The sequence below is a fragment of the Orcinus orca genome, chromosome 6 (assembly GCF_937001465.1).
Source record: "Orcinus orca chromosome 6, mOrcOrc1.1, whole genome shotgun sequence".
NCBI lineage: Eukaryota > Metazoa > Chordata > Mammalia > Artiodactyla > Delphinidae > Orcinus > Orcinus orca.
Window position 1 is genome coordinate 51,733,254 of NC_064564.1, and position 20,549 is coordinate 51,753,802.

The 20,549-nt window shown below is 40.5% G+C and overlaps 1 protein-coding gene across 2 annotated transcripts in view; it reads left to right on the plus strand.

Annotated features, from left to right (window-relative positions):
- Positions 1 to 20,549, plus strand: part of MLLT3 (MLLT3 super elongation complex subunit) — a 264,885-nt gene that overhangs the window by 236,038 nt on the left and 8,298 nt on the right. For both annotated transcript variants that reach the window (XM_004286220.4, XM_004286221.2), the window contains exons 6-10: positions 5,873 to 5,948; positions 7,728 to 7,857; positions 10,457 to 10,556; positions 16,133 to 16,204; positions 17,368 to 17,439. In XM_004286220.4, coding sequence (XP_004286268.1) covers positions 5,873 to 5,948; positions 7,728 to 7,857; positions 10,457 to 10,556; positions 16,133 to 16,204; positions 17,368 to 17,439 — 450 coding nt within the window. The remainder of the gene's footprint in view (positions 1 to 5,872; positions 5,949 to 7,727; positions 7,858 to 10,456; positions 10,557 to 16,132; positions 16,205 to 17,367; positions 17,440 to 20,549) is intronic.

A 20,549-nucleotide genomic window follows, 5' to 3' on the forward strand; every position in this document is an offset into this window, starting at 1 on the left:
TTAAAATCAAATGTATATTTGAAAGTTGAGTTGGATTATCTTCAGTTTCTTTATAGTAAAGAAACTAAATGATGTAGTCTCTCTCTTTTTTTTCTTATAAATTCATTTATTTATTTATCCATTCCTGGCTGCGATGGGTCTTCGCTGCTGCACATGGGCCCTCCCCAGCCACGGCGAGTGGGGACCACTCCTCGCTGCGGCACACAGACCTCCCACTGCAGTGTTCTCTCCCGCTGCAGAGCACGGGCTCCAGGCGTGCGGGCTCCAGGCGTGCGGGCAGTTGTGGCACACCAGCTCAGCAGTTGTGGCTTGTGGGCGTAGTTGCTTGAGCAGCGTGTGGGATCCTCCCAAACCAGGGATTGAACCCGTGTCCCCTGCATTGGCAGGGGGACTCCCATCCACTGTGCCACTAGGGAAGTCCAAGGTAGTCTCTTTCTTTCAGTTTTGTTGAGATATAATTGACATATAACATTGTATTAGTTTAAGGTATATAACATAATGATTGGATACATGAATGTATTGTGAAATGATTGCTACATAAATTTAGTTAATATCCATTATGAATTAGTCTTTTAAAAGTGTATGACATTTGCATTTTCTTCTTTGATTAGTACTCATCCTTGACACAGTCTTTCTGAATATTTGTGCAAAGAAAAGATGATCTTTATCACAGGGTATGTGTTTTCATTTTCTAAACAAAATAGAAATTTGTGGAAAAAAAGGTAGCAATGTGTCTAAAATAATTTAACTAGTTACACGGTATTCTCTTCCTTTCTCCTGAAGAAAGGTATATATAATTCTCCCCCCTTTTCTTTATTTTTTTAAAGATCAAGTTGAAGTTTTGTTCATAAATACAGTTGCCCATTAGAAAAGATGGAAATTCTGCCTTCTGATTACCTAAGGAGGAAGTCTGCTCCCAGTTTAAGGAACAATGGCAGATTTTATAAGTCCTGTCATGTGACCTGCCTTGACAGGTGTTCTTGTTTGCAGCACTTAACTTCTAGGAGTTATAAACATGCAGTTTTTCTTATTTGCCTTGGACAAAAATAATCCTCTGTAGAAAATCCATTACAAAATGATTTTGCATAGCCATTTAATGTTGAAGATTGCATTGCAAATCTTGGTAGGCCCATTGTTTTGGTAGTAAAGATATATCTTATTTTAGGCAGTAGAGGAATTTGCGATCTATTGTAAATAACAGGAGCAACTAAGTATTGATTAGCTGCCATTGTAACAGCAGTGGGCTAGGAGTTTTTACTTTATTATATCAACTTAACATTATCGCTTCCACGTGAGGTTCAGTGCCCTCACTCTATGAGGAAACTAATGCTTAAGCGTTCTTTCCAAAAACATATATTAGTGAGCAATAGATTTGAGATTCTTAAGCCTATAGTTTTGTCACTGTGGAGCACACCATTTAAAGAAACTTCATGTATAGTGTGTGATTACTCAGTAAATCAGCTAAACACGTGCTTAGGGCATCAGCAAAAAGAAGCAAAAAATTTTTTTTAGTGAGGAGAATTTTGATATTCAAAAACAAGTCTTAATTTAAGGGAAAATTCAGAACCTCATTGGAATTCCCTGCACTTAGTTTTTGGCATACCTAGGGAGGGAAAAGGAAGATACCATAATCTCTTCAATCCTTAGGGCCTATACAAATCTTAATCTAGGGCTTCCCTGGTGGCGAAGCGGTTGCGAGTCCGCCTGCCGACGCAGAGGATGCGGGTTCATGCCCTGGTCTGGGAGGATCCCGCGTGCCGCGGAGCGGCTGGGCCCGTGAGCCATGGCCGCTGGGCCTTCACGTCCAGAGCCTGTGCTCTGCAACGGGAGAGGCCACAACAGTGAGAGGCCCGCGTACAAAAAAAAAAAAAAAATCTTAATCTAGCCCTGTTTATGGTGAATATTTTTGTAAAGCACACAACCTTACCTAGTTTATATAGTCATCCTTGACTTGTATTTTTGGGGGGTAAATCTGATTTTTTTTTTTTTTTTTTTAAAATACAAACTTAAAGTGAGCTGCAGCTCTGTTTTTTTGGACTTGTTAAAATCTAGGGCTGTGTCAGCCTCATCTAGTAGCAGAGTGGCTTTTTGAGCAGTTAACATCTAGTTGAATTTTGTCCTGGTCAGCTTAGGTTAGTTTAAGGTCCATCCACCAAAACACAATTGTACATGCTTCATAAATGTTTTTATTTACTGGTAACCATGTTCTGTCAGGGTGCTTTCTTGCCAAATACTTGGAAGAGTAGGCAGGGATACTATCTCTGGATAGAGCAGTAAGTTTCTATTTTTTCTCATGATGCAAACTCTTACGCTTTCTTAAAATTAAGATTCTTTCAAAAACATGTTTTTTGCCTGTATAAAAAGAGAAGTGATCAACTTAATATCAGTGGTGTTCATTAATATCATTTGTTGAACTTTTAAAATATAAACATGGCTGGCATCCACACCCCACCTCACCAAACATTGAATCAGAATCTCCTCATGTGTAGAATCCACCCAGCTGATTCTGATGAAAATTCACAGCTATGAATTTCTGAGTCTTTGGTCAGTGGTTCTCAAAAGTCTGGTTGACCCTCAGAACAGCAGCATCAGCATCACCTAGGAACTTGTAAGAGATCCAGTTTCTCATCACTATCCCAGACTTAGAGAATCAGAAACCCTGGGTGGGTCTGCATTTTAACAAGTCTTCCAGTTGATTCTCTAATGCTCAAGAAAGTATGAGAATCACTCCTTTCAATCATCTCAAAGGTCTCCTCAGCTCTCAAATTCTACAAGTCGTTGTCCTGATTGCAAAAAGCTTCCTGGACATTGCAATTTTCTGCCCATCATTCAACATTTTATCCTCCTCCATCCACTTCTGTTGCTTTCAACTTTCCATTTTAATATTCTCATTGAATGAATATGTCTTCTACTGTAAGCCTGCTCGAATGTTTGGTGGAAGAGTCAGGGTGTTAATGATAAACATTGCATAGAAAGCCTTTTTCTCCTGTTGTGTTGCGTATTTTTACTGTTTTCCAGTTAGCAAACTATGGCATTATTATGATGGTTAGCAACTGTGGCATTATTAACCTTGTTTATGATTAAGAAACTAAAAGAAGGCTGCCTCCAGATTTGGTTCGGGCATTGGCATGATGCTTGAGACAGATGGGTCACATTTAGCATGGGGTAGTTGGAGAGATGGCCACCGTCCTCTTGATCCTAATCAATGTCACTCTCAGCAAATAGCTCTGGCAGAACAGCTCCTTTAAAGTCCAGTGCGACGACGCGTACTGGCCAGGCAGGATGGGGATTAGAGCTCTCTCTGCTCACTATAAGGAAACCTCTTTTTTGGCTCCCAAATGGTTTCCAGAGCTATCAAAATAATACCATTTGCAGACACTTTTCATGGCTGAAAAGAGCAACTTCGAGAGGAAAGGGAGTGCTCTGTGGACCACGGGAGAAATGTTTTGCAGCTGGGCATTGCACGTTGCTGCTGACTGCGTGCCCTTTCAGTTGTGTGACTCACCATAGTGACTGGACAGTGGAAAAGCCACTTGACAGAAATGAAGAGTACCTCCCACAGGCCTCTGTCCTTGTCCACCAGCTCTCCTTTGTGGGCCGCAAACAGCAATGTGTAGGACATTGTACTGCAAATCTCAAGGAAATCTTGCAGTGGTGATGGGTTGGTGGGCCGCCTGCTGCTCATTAGAGATCCCGTCTGGCTCTTTTCCTGCAGGGTGAGTGGTAGATTACTGACACCTGTTTTCCCATCCAGCCTGGGGATGTGAAGTGTGCATTAGGAATGCCTGAAAGTGCTTCCTTGTGTCTGAGTCTGTGGAGCTTGGTGTTGCTTGGAGAGGGGGGAGTAGTGGGTTCAGTGCTGAGAGGGGAGATGAAAAAATCAGGGGTGAGAAACTGTAATACGAGCTGAACTGAGATTCTCACCTTCATGGAGTGGCTTCTGATTGTGCTGTTTGTTTGTCCTCCACGTGGCCGTGATAAACGTAGTCACCCACTGAGCAAAGTAGAAAGATGTTTCTTGTCCATGAGAAGACCTCAAATGTTTCTCAGATAACGTGAGTATGGGGACTTTCCTGGTGGCTCAGTGGTTAAGAATCCGCCTGCCAATGCAGGGGACATGGGTTCGAGCCCTGGTCCAGGAAGATCCCACATGCCACGGAGCAACTAAGCCCGTGCGCCACAACTACTGAGCCTGTGCTCTAGGGCCCGTGAGCCACAACTACTGAGCCCATGTGCCACAACTACTGAACCTGCACTTTAGCCTGCAGGCCACAACTGTTGAGCCCATGTGCCACAGCTACTGAAGCCCATGCACCTAGAGCCCGTGCTCCACAACAAGAGAAGCCACCGCAATGAGAAGCCTGCGCACCGCAACAAAGAGTAGCCCCCACTGGCTGCAACTAGAGAAAGCCTGGGTGCAGCAACAAAGACCCAACGCAGCCAGAAATAAATTAAGAAAACCAAAACATGAGTATGTAGTTGAAACTATGAGCACATTAAAAATGGAATAGAAATGGTCCACTCTTTCAACCAATTTTATCAACATTGTTATTTTAGACTAAATTGGGCCTTAAATATGTAAAATTCAAATGTGTGGATGGCATGATCAATTTCTCTGCACAGTTCTGTCCATGTGTTTTCTCTTCCCATCTTTACCTACTATAAAGTCTCATAAAAGCTGGCAGACAGGGCTTCCCTGGTGGCGCAGTGGTTGAGAGTCTGCCTGCCGATGCAGGGGACACGGGTTCGTGCCCCGGTCCGGGAAGATCCCACATGCCGCGGGGCGGCTGGGCCCGTGAGCCATGGCCTCTGAGCCTGCGCGTCCGGAGCCTGTGCTCCGCAATGGGAGAGGCCACAACAGTGAGAGGCCCGCGTACCGCAAAAAAAAACAAAAAACAAAAACTGGCAGATGGTGGACCAGAGGGCCTAATGTGCCGCCAGTCACAGATAGAGCGCCTGCTGTATGCAATGCGTGTTGCTGAGTACGAGGGAATAACAAGCAGCACAACAACAGCACTTTAGAAAAAGCAATCCTTGCTTTTTCAAGTGCTTGCAGGCTACTAGAAAGAAAAGACATACACGTCAGAGGTAGAACGATACTACTGCATATCTTCTAAGCAGATGATCCATATTTTCAGTGGGTTTGGGGAAGGACGAGAACCCTGAGTTGATGGGTCAGGGAGGATGTGGAAATTTATTCTGGGTACTGAAGGATGAAGGGAATGCATTGAGAGTAAGAGAGTGGGGTGTGTATGTGATGCTCTTTCCCTGCATCAGTGTGCTGTGGAATTAAAAGGGTGTTTTTTTTTATTTTTGTTTTTTGTTTTTTTAAGTAGTGGGAACATTCTCCCCTGACTCATTTGTGGGACTTGGCCAGGTCTCCTATTTGTGAACTGGATGAATGGGGTTAGGGTTGGGTCATGGCCTTGGACCAGAGTGAAATTAACTGGCTCATAATGTGATTGAACTAATGACCTTGGCCTCATTACCACTATGTTTTAACCAGTTGAGTCAATCAAACATTGCAGAAAGGGTAATCAAGGTATCTTTCAGAAAGAGATCCGGATAGCAGTAAACATAGGAGTGGAATCAAAGCCAGGTTCTTGCCTCGTATCACACCCAGGTGTTTCCCTCTTTATCCCTGGGTTTTTATACTTGTTTCTGCATCTAATAAAAATATGATGGGCAAAATGAAAAGGACACTGACTCTCTGTGTTAGGGTTTTCGACATAAGGCAATTTATAGTCATTTTTCTTACACAGTGTCAGACTGTTTCTGTGGGGTAAAATATGTTTGAGCAAAAACAGTGGTTTTAATTTTAGACATGTAGTGTCCTGTACATTTATTGATGATAACTTTTTCTTCTTTCAAGTCTGAACAACCCAGTCCTGCCAGTTCCAGCTCCAGCTCCAGCTCCAGCTTCACACCGTCCCAGACCAGGCAACAAGGTATCCACATCTCCTGGGCCAACTAGGAGACATTTTTCTCATATAACATCTTAATGAGTTGATTTATGGCCTATTTTCTACTGTTTTATTATTTGAATGATAACTTGGCTTTTATGCAGTTGTGTTTATTTCCCCTAGGAATGCACTTGAGTATTGTTCTGTTGTATGAGGCCGACCTTTAGAAATTCCCCTTTTTCCAGTCCCTGCCATCAGAGTCCCATTTTACAAAGGGATTATAGACACAGCCCATTCCAGGGAGTTCCCAAAGGAAATACAATAGCAAAAGCTGGACTTGAGAGACTTTGACAGAGAGAAATAGGTTTTTAGTCTCCCTCCTAGACATCTTTCATTTTATTATTTTTCTACAGATTAGTAGACCTTTTTCTTTGGTGAGTGTTAATTTGCTGTCTTTAAAATATATTTTCTTCTACTCAACTCAAAATAAAGAAATTTAATAAAAAAGTTTTAACTGGAACATTAACTAAATATATGTTCCACTTTTTCATGTGTGGAAACTCTTCAAATGTGGGCTCCTTTTTTCTGTTTGTTTGTTTTTTTTAACATGAAAAGTGAGATGGTGTCAAGAAATAATTTGTTTCTGAGCATCATGTCACACATTGCCTTTTTCATTGACCACGCTGAATTCCTGATGGCCTTGTATGTTTTGAAAAGGATTAAACTGTTGTGTGTGTTCAGGCTAAGGCTAAGCTTCCAGGAAAAAATAAGACACTGTTCATTTTGGGTGTTCAGAGTTTTTGTTCCACTGACTTCCAAAGATAAAGGCCCATTACAAAAGCAGAGAAATTTGGGTTTTGCAGAATGTGAGATTACAGAGAGTCAATACTTATTTTAGAAGTGAGTTAACCATAGCTCAGATAGTCCTGTCACAGATTAGACTTTAGGAATTGGCTAATCCAGAATGAAAATGCCTCTCTCACTTTCTTGATTGCCTTTACAATCTCTTCTGTTAAGATTAGAAATATCTATTTTGTTTTCATCACATTTAGAGTAGTATGACGAAAATAAGCCACACGATGCATTTGTTTGTTTGTTTGTTTTTTCAATTCTAGAATAATCTGAATTGATTTTTCTCTCCCATCTAATACTGGATACTCCTTTGAATATTCTGGGCGCCTGATTTATTACATGGTCTTCTTTATGTAAATACATGCCAGTATTTTGCCAGGAATTTCTTAAAAAGTAAAATAAAATTGGCTACACAGAATTGTTGCAACAAGACCTTGTGTCCAAGATCAATACAAGATCAGAGATAGGACATTACACCATGGAATTGAAATACTTTATAATCTGAACTTGACTGAAATGCTTGCTTGACCTGAAATTGACCTTGAAATAAAAGGAACAGCTAAACCTTAACAGATCAAAAACTACCACACAAAGGCTGCGCTGCTAAGAACAAGTTACAACCATGGTGATTTATTAGTCTCAACTTTTCAATACACGGATTAACCTAACAAAACATTCAATTTACTAACAGAGCTTTCTTTTTAGGTGTGATTTTTCTTAAGGAAGAAAAATGCATAGAAAAAATCCCTAGGAAATAGAGATTTTCTAAAGAACATTTTCGGGCATCTGTTATGAAAGCAATAGTGTTTTGGCAGAGGTTGCATTCCAGAAACTACCAAATTTGTCATGTAAATTGTATAAATCTATATGACAGTGGTAATTTTTAACCAGTGCTCTGTGCTGGTGAGCATTCCTCTGTGTCTGATGTGGCTAAGTGTGTTTGATTGCCTGTGGTTCGTTGTCATTACTCAGGTCCTTTAAGGTCTATAATGAAAGATCTGCATTCCGATGACAATGAGGAAGAATCAGATGAGGCAGAGGATAATGACAATGACTCCGAAATGGAGAGACCTGTAAATAGAGGAGGCAGCCGAAGTCGCAGGTGAGTGTCTTGGAAGGAATGAGGTTCCCTGTAATGGAAACATACCTTTTCACTCCGCCTAATTGTATAACCACAGCAAAAGTGTGCAACACCAAAAACAATGGCAGTAAATGGTCACATTCATTTTTTAAGTTGCAGTACCTTGGCATGCTTACGCAACTTCTCCAGGGAACTATTTATTCTTTTTTCTCAGAAAGGAGAGGCTTTTCCTCCATAAATTGTATAGGGAAGAAGTCCTATTAGAAGTCTTTGCTCTTCAAAGTAAATGCCAAGGTGGCAGGACTGGCTGCTGAAATTAACTCTGCTTTCATTTGAAGAATTTGTGTAGATCCATTGCTGCAGGTAGCTCAGAATCTGAGGAAATGTGTTTGCTGTTTGTAGTTAGAAATGCATAATTGGCTTCATTGCATTATGTGTGTGACCTAAGTAAAACTAGGATCACCTGTGTGTTTTCCAGAAAATAAATTCCTTTTAAGTGTGCTGACAGTTAGGTTCCTTAAGTAGCTTTAATGCGGTGAGGCATAATTCTACATTATAAGATGGTAATTCATGTCACTTATAATTAATAGTCAACTTGAAATTGCCTTGAGGATTTTATTTCTTTATCATGAGGAAAACAAATAGGCATGCTTACTTTAATGCGTTTTGAGTAGAAAAAGTATGGACCTATTTGAACTTAAAAATTACATTTATAATTATTGCGTTAAATCTTTTCACATTATCTGTTACCCTAAAATTCCTATAAAGAATGCGATCTTAACCCATACTGGACAGACCATATGTTGCTAATTGGTGATTCCTTTGTGTCCTTTGAGAAGAGGCTCCGTAGAGTATATGCCCTATCAAATCTCTCAGCGATTCTTCCTTATGGCCGTACTCAGTATCTCTTTCTCCGCCTTGTCTCCCAAACTCACCCATCTGTATTCCTTTTAAATAGGAGAAAATAAGGAAGCTTATGGCCTTGGCCTTATAATATTTCCCTTTAGAAGTCTTTAATCTGACAAGAAGGAAACTGATAGGGCAAAAAAAACCTAAAAATGGACTGAAACTTGTAGGTGAGGAGCGTCTTTATAACAACCAACATCCTGACCACTGGCTGCTCTTACATGTAGCTGGTGAAAAATGCATGACGCTTAGACATTTACTTAGACACTTTCCCGAGTTATTGTTACATAGAAGATCTCCATATTCTGTGATGAGCTGGGGCCTGCCCCCTTCCTGCCCCATCCCCTGAATCAATACGGGTCAGATGATACACGTTTGTGAGTTGGCCGATGTGACGCACAGTTGTTGGAAAGGCTTTTCTCCCCTCCTGACATGTGCTGTTAGCACAGTCCCCACCAGCATAACATTTGATCTTCATTGCACTTGTGAAGTCTCAACTGTTTAATCAGTTTAAATACTCAGCCTCCACTTCAGTCAAGAAGCATTTTAAAGCAGTGCTTCAACTGAACACTTCATTAATGCAATTTAGTTAAGAAAAACAAGTTCCATCAGTTTTTGCTAAAAGGATGTCTCAGTGTATCCTTTTCATTTCCTGTCTTGTATCTTGTCTCTCTGAATATATTATAGAGCTGGAATGTGATTGCCTATTTAGAGCAAAAGAAAAACTATCCTGATTTCTAAAGCATCTTCTGTTTCTGAGAAGAATATTATATTAGGTTACTATATAACCAAGGAGAGGGAGCAAACACTGAAGGGTATTTCTAAAAGAGGGCATACATTCAAGAGTAGAATGAAGAAATATCTCCTATTCTGGCTAAAAGAAAATTCCATTTTGTTCTGAAAAGGAAAAAATTGGGGAGGAGGTGGTATTTTTATTGTCTTTCATTGTTGAAAGATACTGTATTTTTCTAAAGCAGTTATCCCAAACGTGCTGTCTCTTCATGTTGCTGTGGTGTATTTACAATGAATTGTTGTATCAGAACTAGGGTCAGCTTTGCATCATTACACTATGGAAATGATTGGTGATGGGTCTATCGTATTGGGCTTCACACATCCCATCCTCAGATGTCACCCTGAGCTGTCAGTCCTGCAGGGCTCTAGTCCGCATTCTTCTTAGCAGTTATTTCCATTCCTGCAGCCTGTATTTTAGCCATATTTGTAAAAATTTCACCTGTAGCAAATAGGCTGGGGGAAAGGAGGAAAAGGTAGTAACCTGTGAACTGTCTAATTTTGCTAACCTGCAAGCTTGGGTGACATGCTTATGATAGTAGGTGGATGGAGCTGGAACAGGGAGATGAATGAATAAATGAAGCCAGTAAGATATACTGGCTGGGCACCAGCTTCAGGTCCCATTGCTTGGGTTTGAATCCTATAACCTCCACTCTTACCTCTGTGACGCTAGGTGAGTGGCCTAGTCTTTCTAGGTCTCAGTTTCCTCATCTGTGAAATGGGGATTAGTAAATGAGAAGTAGTGGATAAAACACTTGACCCTATTCCAGATACAAAGTAAAACGCCAATACATGGTAGTGGTTATATGAGTTAAGACAAGTTCACAGTGACTAGTGTTTGGATTCCTTACTCTCTGCGCTTAATTCTTTGGATATTTCAGGAACTGTCTGTAATGATGCATATGACTTCTCTGTTTCTTTTCAGAGTTAGCTTAAGTGATGGCAGTGATAGTGAAAGCAGTTCTGCTTCCTCACCCCTACATCACGAACCGCCACCACCCTTATTAAAAACCAACAACAACCAGGTAAGTTGCTGGGTTTGCACTTCTCAAGATTCTGCAGAACTAGTGGTTGATCATTTTTACTAAGCACGCAAAACTTTTCACCCCTTGAGTTTTAAACAAAGTCCCTCTTGATAGCAAATAAGTGGGAATCTACAGCCTTAGGAGTAAACATAGTTAGGGTAAAAGAACTTCTGTTGTCATGAAAAGTATGTTCCATTGGATGGGTTAATTAATTAGATGCAGGACGGGATGGTGACAAAAAGTGTTGCCCATTTATTCCTGATTTCTGTATATTTTCCCCCTCAGTTGTAAGTAGGCTGTTAAGTGAATAAGAAAGAATATGACTTTTGGAGCTAATATAAAGCCTGGTTCTTTGTTTTACTAATTTACAGTAATTTATTATTGGGAAAATAACTTCTAACTTATCCTCAGTTTCCTCGTTTGTAAATGGGGATCTTAATATCTACCTTGCTGGTTACTGGGAGGATGACAAAAAATATATGTAAAGGGCGTGAGGCATTGTTCATACCTTTTTGGCAAACAGTTGATGATAGATGGTTATTATTATAGGTGTTCTGCCTCTGTGTGCTCATCCAGGAAAAAGGATTATCACTCGGGATTGTAAGGAATAGTTTATAAAATACACAGTAAACAGTGGTCATTATCATTGCTGTTATAAATCAAGGTAAAGGAAAGCTTGTGAATTTGATGATCAACTCAGAATATAGTTATTTGGATAAGGTCTAGGCAGAACTTCAAAAGCTGTGATGAAGAGCTTTTGTTAAACAAATGATTATTTTAAATACTTGCTAAAATAAACTATTTCCAAGTATTGTAAAACCGTCATTATGCATTGCGTTGATACTCTATTACCATGTTATTCTTATTTCTTTGTTTAGACAGATTCCACAACCTCTACAATAATTGCTTAATTCAAGTTACTGTATGAATGTTAACTTGAAAAGAAAGGAAATGTGGTTTTGTAAAATTATTCTGTTTCACAGGTGTCCTACCTGTGATTTTAAATACACTTGCCCTTGAATTTGTGATCTTTGTTTTATGGGGAAACTGTGATTTTATAGCCGAAGCCTTTTTCATTTTAAATTTTGTGTAAAGCATAAGCAAAAATCTCTCAAAATTTAAAATTCCTCATTTATAAAGTTTATCTACAACTTAAAGCCTGCATTATTAAGTAGAAATAATATCAGTGTTCTTTACCTCACCAGTTACAGTTCAACTGCCATTTCTTTGTGACTGCAGGCCCAACCTCATCATCCATTACAGACTGGCCATTCAAGGAGGTGTGCATTCTTCTTCCTTATCCTAACTCCCCGAAGTCCATGTGCTTCCCCACCTCCAGTGCCAGCCATGCCCTTGGCCCAGCCAGCTTTCACCTCCAGTGTGGCTCCAAGTCAGGCGTTTCAGGGGAAAGTGAGGGCAATGGGTATAACCATCGCTGCCACTCAGTTGAGAAGAGCCCGGGGCTGGCTAAACTAGGTTACTTGGGTTTCTTATATTTATAAGTGTGTGCTTCAGTATGAGCTGGCAGAAGAATAGCATTCAGACCTCGAATATATTTTTATATCCAGTTCAAACCTATATAGGCCTAATTTCTGCTTCCAGTGGGTGGTATATTAAAATTAGTGTACTTCCTGGGCAGTGGCAGTGCCAGGAGTGAAGGGCATTAGGGTGTGCTTTTGTACCCCACAGTAGTCTCCTTCAGCGTATTTTCCAGTCAGAGTTAAGACTATGCTTACTAAATAAATGCAGCTCCAACAAGCCCCCATCTTGCCCTGCAGACAGAACTGCCCCTAATCCCTTCCTGACGGGCAGTCTTGAGCTGGCCCTGGTTTCAGGGAAAGGTTTAGAGTCTTTGTCAGACTTTTTTTTTATTAACCTGTCTAGCAGAATGAAAACAAAAATAAATGGTATCATCTATCTAGAAAGGGTAAAAATTACTTTATCCGATTAAATAGCATACCACTAGTTCCTTGGCATATGTTTATTTGACAAATGTAGCTTCACACATGTGAATCATCAATCTGTCAGGAATACTCAGTTATATGTCATTTTCTCCATACACCTATAAGCATAATAAGGAGGTCCATATGCTTTCACTTTTAACTAGTTTAGGGTAGGAAATAAATGTACCACAGGGTGCTTTCCTCCTTGGACCTATGTCTTAGAACTGGAGTGTGTTTTTTAGTCGTGTGTGTGTGTGTGTGTGTGTGTGTGTGTGTGTGTGAGTGTGTGAGATAGTGATGATGATGATGATCTGAAATTTCACATAAAATAGATGAGAACATACTGGGAAGGCCAAGCTGTGACATGGGAAGACTCTTGAGTTTTCTTCTTCCATATCCCTTGGCTGTTCTCTGTCTGTAGGTTGATAATGGTCTCTCAAGTTTCTGTAAATTATCAGACAAAGCTGTGTTTTCCTTACCTTTTCTCAGTCTTCTAGGGACTAGGGAAGAGAGAAAGTGCTAATTGAGTCAAACATTTTCTAACTCTTGGAAAAAAGTGAGCAGAGAGAGCCACATGTCAACAAAGCAAGTAATTAACCTGAGTATTGTTAGGAGCTACTAGTGATCCTTAACATGAAAGACCCATCAGTAGAGAATCCATCTGCTGAATAATTGAGTTGTCAGTCCTCACAAAGGAATACAGAAAAATAATAATCTTGAAATTTTGACTCTCAAGCCATATCCTCAGATTAAGGAGAGAAGTGCAACTCATCACCGTTCTATTTTCAGAGACTACCACGTGCATAAATGGTGCATCTCAGCAGTCTGGGTGGCTTTTTCTTCCCATACAGCTTAATAGGAAATAATAGTGCTGTGCCATTTTAACCAAAGCTTTTTGTTTTTTGTTTTTTTAACTTCAAACCTTGTTATGTGAATTTCAAACAAAATCAAAAGTCCAGATCCTTTTTGGCTGAAAGTGTAGAAGGGAGGGAGGTGAGGGGGCCTTAAAGGAAGGAAGCGATCCATGGGACCTGAGTTAATATTCAGAATATGATAAATCACTTATCAGCCTGCAAGGCATGTTGAATGAAATAAAAGAGTCTATCCAGTTAAACTGGTTTGAAATCAGCCCGTGGAAGACAAGGTGCCGTACTTTTCTATTCTGGAGTCGTTTCCTTAAAGATAAGAAATGATCATAAATAAAACAATTGTCTTCAGCATGGCTCAGCTCTCAGAATGAGGTTTTGACAAAGCTGTTTATTTTGGAGCAGGGAGAGATCAAAGCAGGAAGATTAACTGAGCCCTCTCTGGGCAGCCACTCAGTAACTCGAGGCGGATCACTGACACCCGGGGCTTTTGTTCCTGCCACTGCAGCTTCAGAAGAAAGAAACTAGGATTTCAATGTATTTGGGCCTTCTGTGCTTGTAGCACTCACGGAATGTGTAGGGTGGGACTTCAGCGCCCTGAATGTTCTGTCTATTTTCTGCTTTGAAGAGAAGGTGGTGGAACTCTCTCAACCTAGTTAACAGCTCTATATGGCAAATAGTTCTCAGTCACTTGGCCCCCAGAGGGCAATGACTTGGGGGCCTGGAATGGAGGGGGGCATTCTGGGGTGGGATATGATGGGAACAAAATTCCATTTTCTAATGCACAAGGCAGGCAGGCACTGTTTTTTCCTCTTGCCTGAAATCGCAGCAGATCTGCTCTGCTTGGGCCCAGCCCCAGATCTGAGTTGGTGAGCAGTGCCATCTACTGACCTACTTACTCCTAGGTCTCAGCGCCAGTGTTCCCTTGAGGTCTCATTTTCAACAATAGAGAAGGAAATTCTGAACATAGTGGGGTGTTTGGTTTCCTTTACAGTGAAGCATGTTAAAAAACTATTGCTTTACCTCTGTGATTAAGTAATTTCCTTGTGTTGCCAGAAGTATTGTATTTGAAGTTAGCTTGGTCACATTGGTCTTCTGGTTATCTTAATGTTAAAAATGAAGAAATAAAGGCTATTCTCAGGCAAGATTCTGTTAGGAGCTCACTTCTTACTTATACATTTTCCTAAATTCAAAGGAATATGTACCCTTAGAGAAGTATTTGGTCTTTTCTAGAATGTCATCCTCAATAGATAAAATGTTTATTTGTAGTAGAAAATTTTACAGCTGAATGGAAACCTGGATGTTATCTTGTTCATCTCTCTCATTTTATCTCATTTTTTGAGGTTCAGAAATGATGAATGATGGGACTGGTACCTGAACTTGCGTTTCTGAGCCCAATCAATGCTCTTTCTACAAATTAAATTACAAAATAAATGTGAACTCATTTTAAAAATCTTTTTTGTGTTTTGGAAGATGGTAGACCTTTGAACAGAACTGGAGAGTGGCGTGTGTGTGTGTGTGTGTGTGTGTGTGTGTGTGTGTGTGTGTGTGTGTTAAAGCAGAAATGGATAAAAAGAAGAGCAGTAGGAATATGAGACTGCTTAAATATCTCCTTTATTTTGCATTTTCTTCCTTAATATTAGCTTCAGGTTATAATAACTCACTTGGTAATGAGGATATAATGAAAAAGGCAAATTACTTTGCTTTTTATGTTTCTATACATTTGTAAACACTCATCAAAAATTTCAGTGGTTCTCAACCATTTTAAGCAAGGGCCATTTAAAAATATTTCCTTCATAATTCTCAATTTTGAAAATTCTAATAAATCAATTGTATTTATTAAGTAATAATTTGTTTCTCCTTTTTATTAATTAGAAACGTAGCTCCCAACAGTCTGAACAGTATGCAAAACTGCTCTTCGTAACCTAAGCTACAATTGGGTCAGATAAAAGGAAAGGCACTTGATATTTATCATGGGTAAACACATCATTTCTTGAAATACGGAAGATAGTCCTAGCTCTTTATTTCTTGAGTGGGAGGATCCCAAGTTGGGAGCAACCAGTGTCACTGATGGCAACCTTCATTTCCAAAGCTGCCTCAGTTTAGTGGATATGAGTGAGTACTTTTTAGAATCTGAAAGTCAGGTACTAAAAGGGTATTTGAGTGTTTGTCTTATCATCCTTAGTGTACCGAGCACTGGTAGTCATGCTGAAACAACAGAATGAATAAGAAAAAATTCTTGCCAGAGAGGATTGTAATCCACTACAACTCAGCTGCTGTACATATGTGTGAGAGTGTTGTCACAAAAGAGAAGCAGCCTTGGAAGCTTAGATCAATTTCCTTATCTTCACCTTCTTTTTTTTTTTTTAAGTTCTATTGCCCTAACTCAGCATTTCACATATACGTAATTTATTTTCCCAGAGAAAGTAAGATTAGAGGAGAAGAAAGAAAATGTATGGAGGAGAGATGCTCTTTGGAAAGGGATGTTATTATATGACATTTCATTTTATTTTAACATCTTTGTTGGAGTATAATTGCTTTACAATGGTGTGTTAGTTTCTGCTTTATAACAAAGTGAATCAGCTATACATATACATATATCCCCATATCTCCTCCCTCTTACGTCTCGCTCCCACCCTCCCTATCCCACCCCTCTAGGTGGTCACAAAGCACTGTGACATTTCATTCTTAAGTCCCTTCGTTTAGGTGGCTGGTTAGCTAAGAAGTGCTAGAAATCAAATTTAACTGTGTTCTCTTTGATCCCTAGATTCTTGAAGTGAAAAGTCCAATAAAGCAAAGCAAATCAGATAAGCAAATAAAGAATGGTGAATGTGACAAGGTAGGTGTCCAGTCCATTACTGTGAGTGCTCCAGCACTGACCCTCTTCCGTTTCTTTGTGTTTCCCTTGATCATCCTTGCTGGTTCTCCTTTCGTTTTCTTCATCAGAAACGCCTGAAACCTCCAAATGACAATCACTTCTTCCCAATGCTTTGTAGTTTATTTTCCAAGTCTTGTTTATATCTCCAGTGTTAAGCCTGGCCTTACGCTATCCATGATTGCCAAGGGATTTCAGGCACATTGAATTGGGAGGTGAGAGAATTGTAGTGCAGGTGGAGGGTTAAGGAATCTCAGACTTTAGTGAGCAGGACATCTGATCCCAGTGCAGTGTGTTTTCCCCAAGTGTGCAGTCACGCATCCAAAATCTGACTTCAAGGGCTGTTGGGGGTTTGTGTCTCGTTGTGGGCAGGGTCCTCACGTGCTTTGCAGGGGCGGGCCTGGCTAATGCTTCACAGACCTTTCTTTTGCCTTCATTGCAAATGGCACTCGGAACATCCAGGCATTTATGCTAACAAAGACCATGAGTCTGAGTATACGGAGGTGCACCTCTGCCTTTTCAGGGGAGCTCTTGACAAAGCAGATGCTAATGTGGATAGTGACCTCTATTTTTCATAAGACATTCTTCTGTCCTGTTACTTGCTGTTCTTCACTAGCAATGTTAGATATGACCAGGAGGGACCCAAGAGGGCTTTTTTCTTTTCAGTTTGCCCTGACATAATTGATAATGTGCATCAGTACTTCCATATTCAAACTTGGGCTTTTTTCTGTTAAAATGCTTCTAAGATGGAAGAATAGTTAAAAAAAAAAAAAAAGAGTGTAGACTGTGATAATACATTTAAACTCACAATTTTTCATTGAGTTCCCCTTCTCTCTGTAGAGGCGTTGTTGGGAGAGGGGGAACCTGCTCACTTGAACCTTGTTGAGAGCAAATAAGTGCAAGAATTGCCCTTTTTATCAATAAAAAGCTGTCTTGAAAAGTTAATAGTTGGCCAAGAGAGATTTGGTCTGCAAAGGCCTTGGGCAGTGCATCCACACAGCCTGGGATAGAGGGTAGTATGTGGAACCTCTAACCACTGCTTGTATGTTCTTATTTGTTTATTCTTTTATTTTTGAACTGCTTTCTTAAAGAGCTTGTTCTTTGAGGGGGATGCTGTTGTCTTTCAGGCATACCTAGATGAACTGGTAGAGCTTCACAGAAGGTTGATGACGCTGAGGGAAAGACACATTCTTCAGCAGGTGAGAAATGCTTTTTAACACAACCCTTTCCAGAAACATCAAGGCCTAGTTTGTCCTGGGCTAGTGTAATAGCACCTGGAGGCCACGCCAGGTGGCCTTCTGAAAGCCCCACACTCTCAGAACTGGCCCAGTGCCACCTGCAAAGTAGGTGGTGGGGGGGGTTCATTTCCGAGGCTGCGCAGAAGTCTGCTTTGGGGCTTCCACGGTACGATGAAAACTGGGCACATGGGGAGGTGATGATGCTGGAATATACTGATCCCTCAGCCGTCTGATGCTGTCATGTGGGCTGAGGGAGGGGAAGGTAGGAATGCAGAAACCTTTGGGGCCAGGCTTCTGGTTTCGTGGGAAAACAGTGATAAGAATTGCAGTCAAGTGCTGTAAACATTTGTGATTCAATTTAGTAACCTTTGCCAATGCTATTCTAAGGAAAATAAATATTTTCCTCATTTGTCTTATCTTGTATAACATACATTCTATTATTATGAACTCAACTGTAGAAGACTTGTAGAGTGGGGAAACTTCTATTAGTACGATTTGATGTTTTGAGAAGATAAGAAGGATGGTTTTTAGTTCTCATAGTTACAGCACATGCGTCCATTGCATGAACAGTGGCTATTGATAAAATAATTTTTCTTTAACACCCAAAGAGAAGGTTGGGTTCTAAATTCCAGGGTGCGTTTGTAGATTTTTTTGCTGCTTGAATTTTTTTTTTTTTTTACTACTTTCAAATGACTTGAAATTAGTACTTAATCTACCCCAGCTGTGTATGGGTTACTTTTTTTTTTTAATGTTTAATGGCTGATGGTCACATTTCTATTTTGTGTACATTTTTGCTTAAATCTATAAATACATGCTCTCAAACTCTCCAAGTTCCCTGATTGGTCTGATAAGCTTTTTAACCCTTCTAGAGTTTCAGATTTGAACAAAAGACTATAGACCTATATAATTCTTAATTGGGGATAAGTTGCATTTCTTGCATTTCTATCTCAGTGCGTAATGGGTCGGGGAGCAGGGTTTGAGTGGCTTACCCTAAGACATATCCTAGTATTTTGATAGCATTTTTCTTCAGCTTTCTTCTGTGTAACTGAAAATTGTTCAGCCTGCCACTTACCAATTATTTGGGGCTAATTGCCTGAATGGTGATGGTAAATCTATTAGCTGACTTTCCCATCCTTTCCCGAACACCAGCTCTGAACCACTGTGGAGCAGTTGTCTAATAAAGCTATGACAGCACAAGTTGGGCCCAAATAGTGCGTCTCGTAGGAGAGCGAGACAGATGTTTGGTCAGGGTTGGGACCCCTTCACCAGGAAAGCCAACCAGTGAGTTGAGGATACTAGGCTTTTGAGCAGGGTCTTACCTTGGGGTGTCATTGGCATTCCTAATTTCACACTGTCCTTTATTTTGACCTTTGAAAGACTTGTGAGGGAAGGTGGCTTACTGGAGAATTCCATCGAAGTGGATTATTTTAGTGTTCTAGAGGGAGAGAGTGATATCTATGAATTTTTAACCTGGCATAAAGGCACTCCAGGGCCCACAGCGTTTCACCCTAATTGCATTCCCAGGCCAGTTGAAAGCTCTCAGTCTTTGGCCTTTTGCCTTGTAATGCAGCTGAGACTTGTGATTATGATACCATGATGCATGTCCTGTCACGGTTTACTGCTTAATTAATTCCTATTGTAAAACATAGAACTATTGAGGACTAATGTTATTCTCCACCTTGAGCACTGCTCATCTTGTGGACTGCATTCCACAGAGTCTGTGTATTAGCCACACAGACCCCAGCACCTGAGACAGGATTTCTGGGGAGCTCAGGATCCCATCCCAGGTCTTTTCCTATTAAATACATCCTGTCAAAAAATCTGACCTGACACTTTTCTTTGGCTCACAAAAGGTGGTTAATATCTTTGTTTTATTCTGGGGACATGCAGTGCTGGCACCCAGCATCTAGATTAATGAACAGAAAGCGCTGGATCAAGAGAGGCTGTGTTCTTAAGGCCCTTTTCCATAAGGTAAAAGTATAGTACAGTAGACACAGTCAAAACCAGAGATGTTCGTACCTCGGACTGACTAATAATTTGATTCTTCTTTAAACCACATGTTCCACATTCATTTGGAAAGGGAGATTGAACACTTCTAAACTCCCTTGGAGTTCCAGCTCTGAGTCTGGATTTGCATCCTCCTTAGGAGAAAAACAAAAAACCTCTGAGGAAAACCAGGGCTTCCTTAGAGGATGGTTCGGCAATTTAGGTAACGGCTATTATACATTTAGAATTTTCTTCAGGGAGTTGGGGAATAAATGGTATATCAGAGTGTTCTAACAACATGGAAAACTCTCCCTGAGAAGTGTTTTCTCCAGGATGCCTCTTAACCCAGGGTAGGGCACACGCTGTCACACGGTAGACAGGGCTTCCCCATCCATAGCTGGGGCCATTCTCCAGGAAGTCCTAACTTACCCCAGACCTGACTCCCCACCAGACAGAAGCAGTTAAAGCAAAGCTTGTTCATTACTTCCCACTCAGCAAAGAAGCTCCTTCGGGTGGAAAGAATACTGTTTTGTTTTGTTTTTTTAACATAAAAAAGCATAATCAGACTACAATGCATCTGCCTTTTAATAATTTTTATGACTTTTATAACCAGGATTGGGGGAAGGAGCTACAAACTTAACAAGTGGAGCTTACCCTGTTTAAAAAAAAAAAAAAAAAAAAAGGCCTGCGTGGTACCCCCTCCAAAGCTGACGTGGCAGGAAATAATCCATCACAGATGTTTTCACAACAACCATCATCTGAAGAATGAGTTAAGCAGTATACATACGCCTCCTTTTCCACTACCTATAATATACCATGTGCCCTTGCCTGCTTTCCTTATCTGCACTCAGTCTGTCTTTTATTATTGCTATTATTTTGGAGCTGGATTCATCATTGCAGTACGATGCAGGGTAACGACACCAAGGTAGAGCCACGGTACATCAGCAGAGCGGGGATTCCTATAGACAGGCAGCATGGCGTCCTTCAGGGACCAGCAGGGTGGTGCTTTTAGGCTTTGTGGCTGTGTCATTGCAGTGAAGCACGTTAACGTGGTGTTTCTGATGTTCTGACTCTTTCAGGATTCA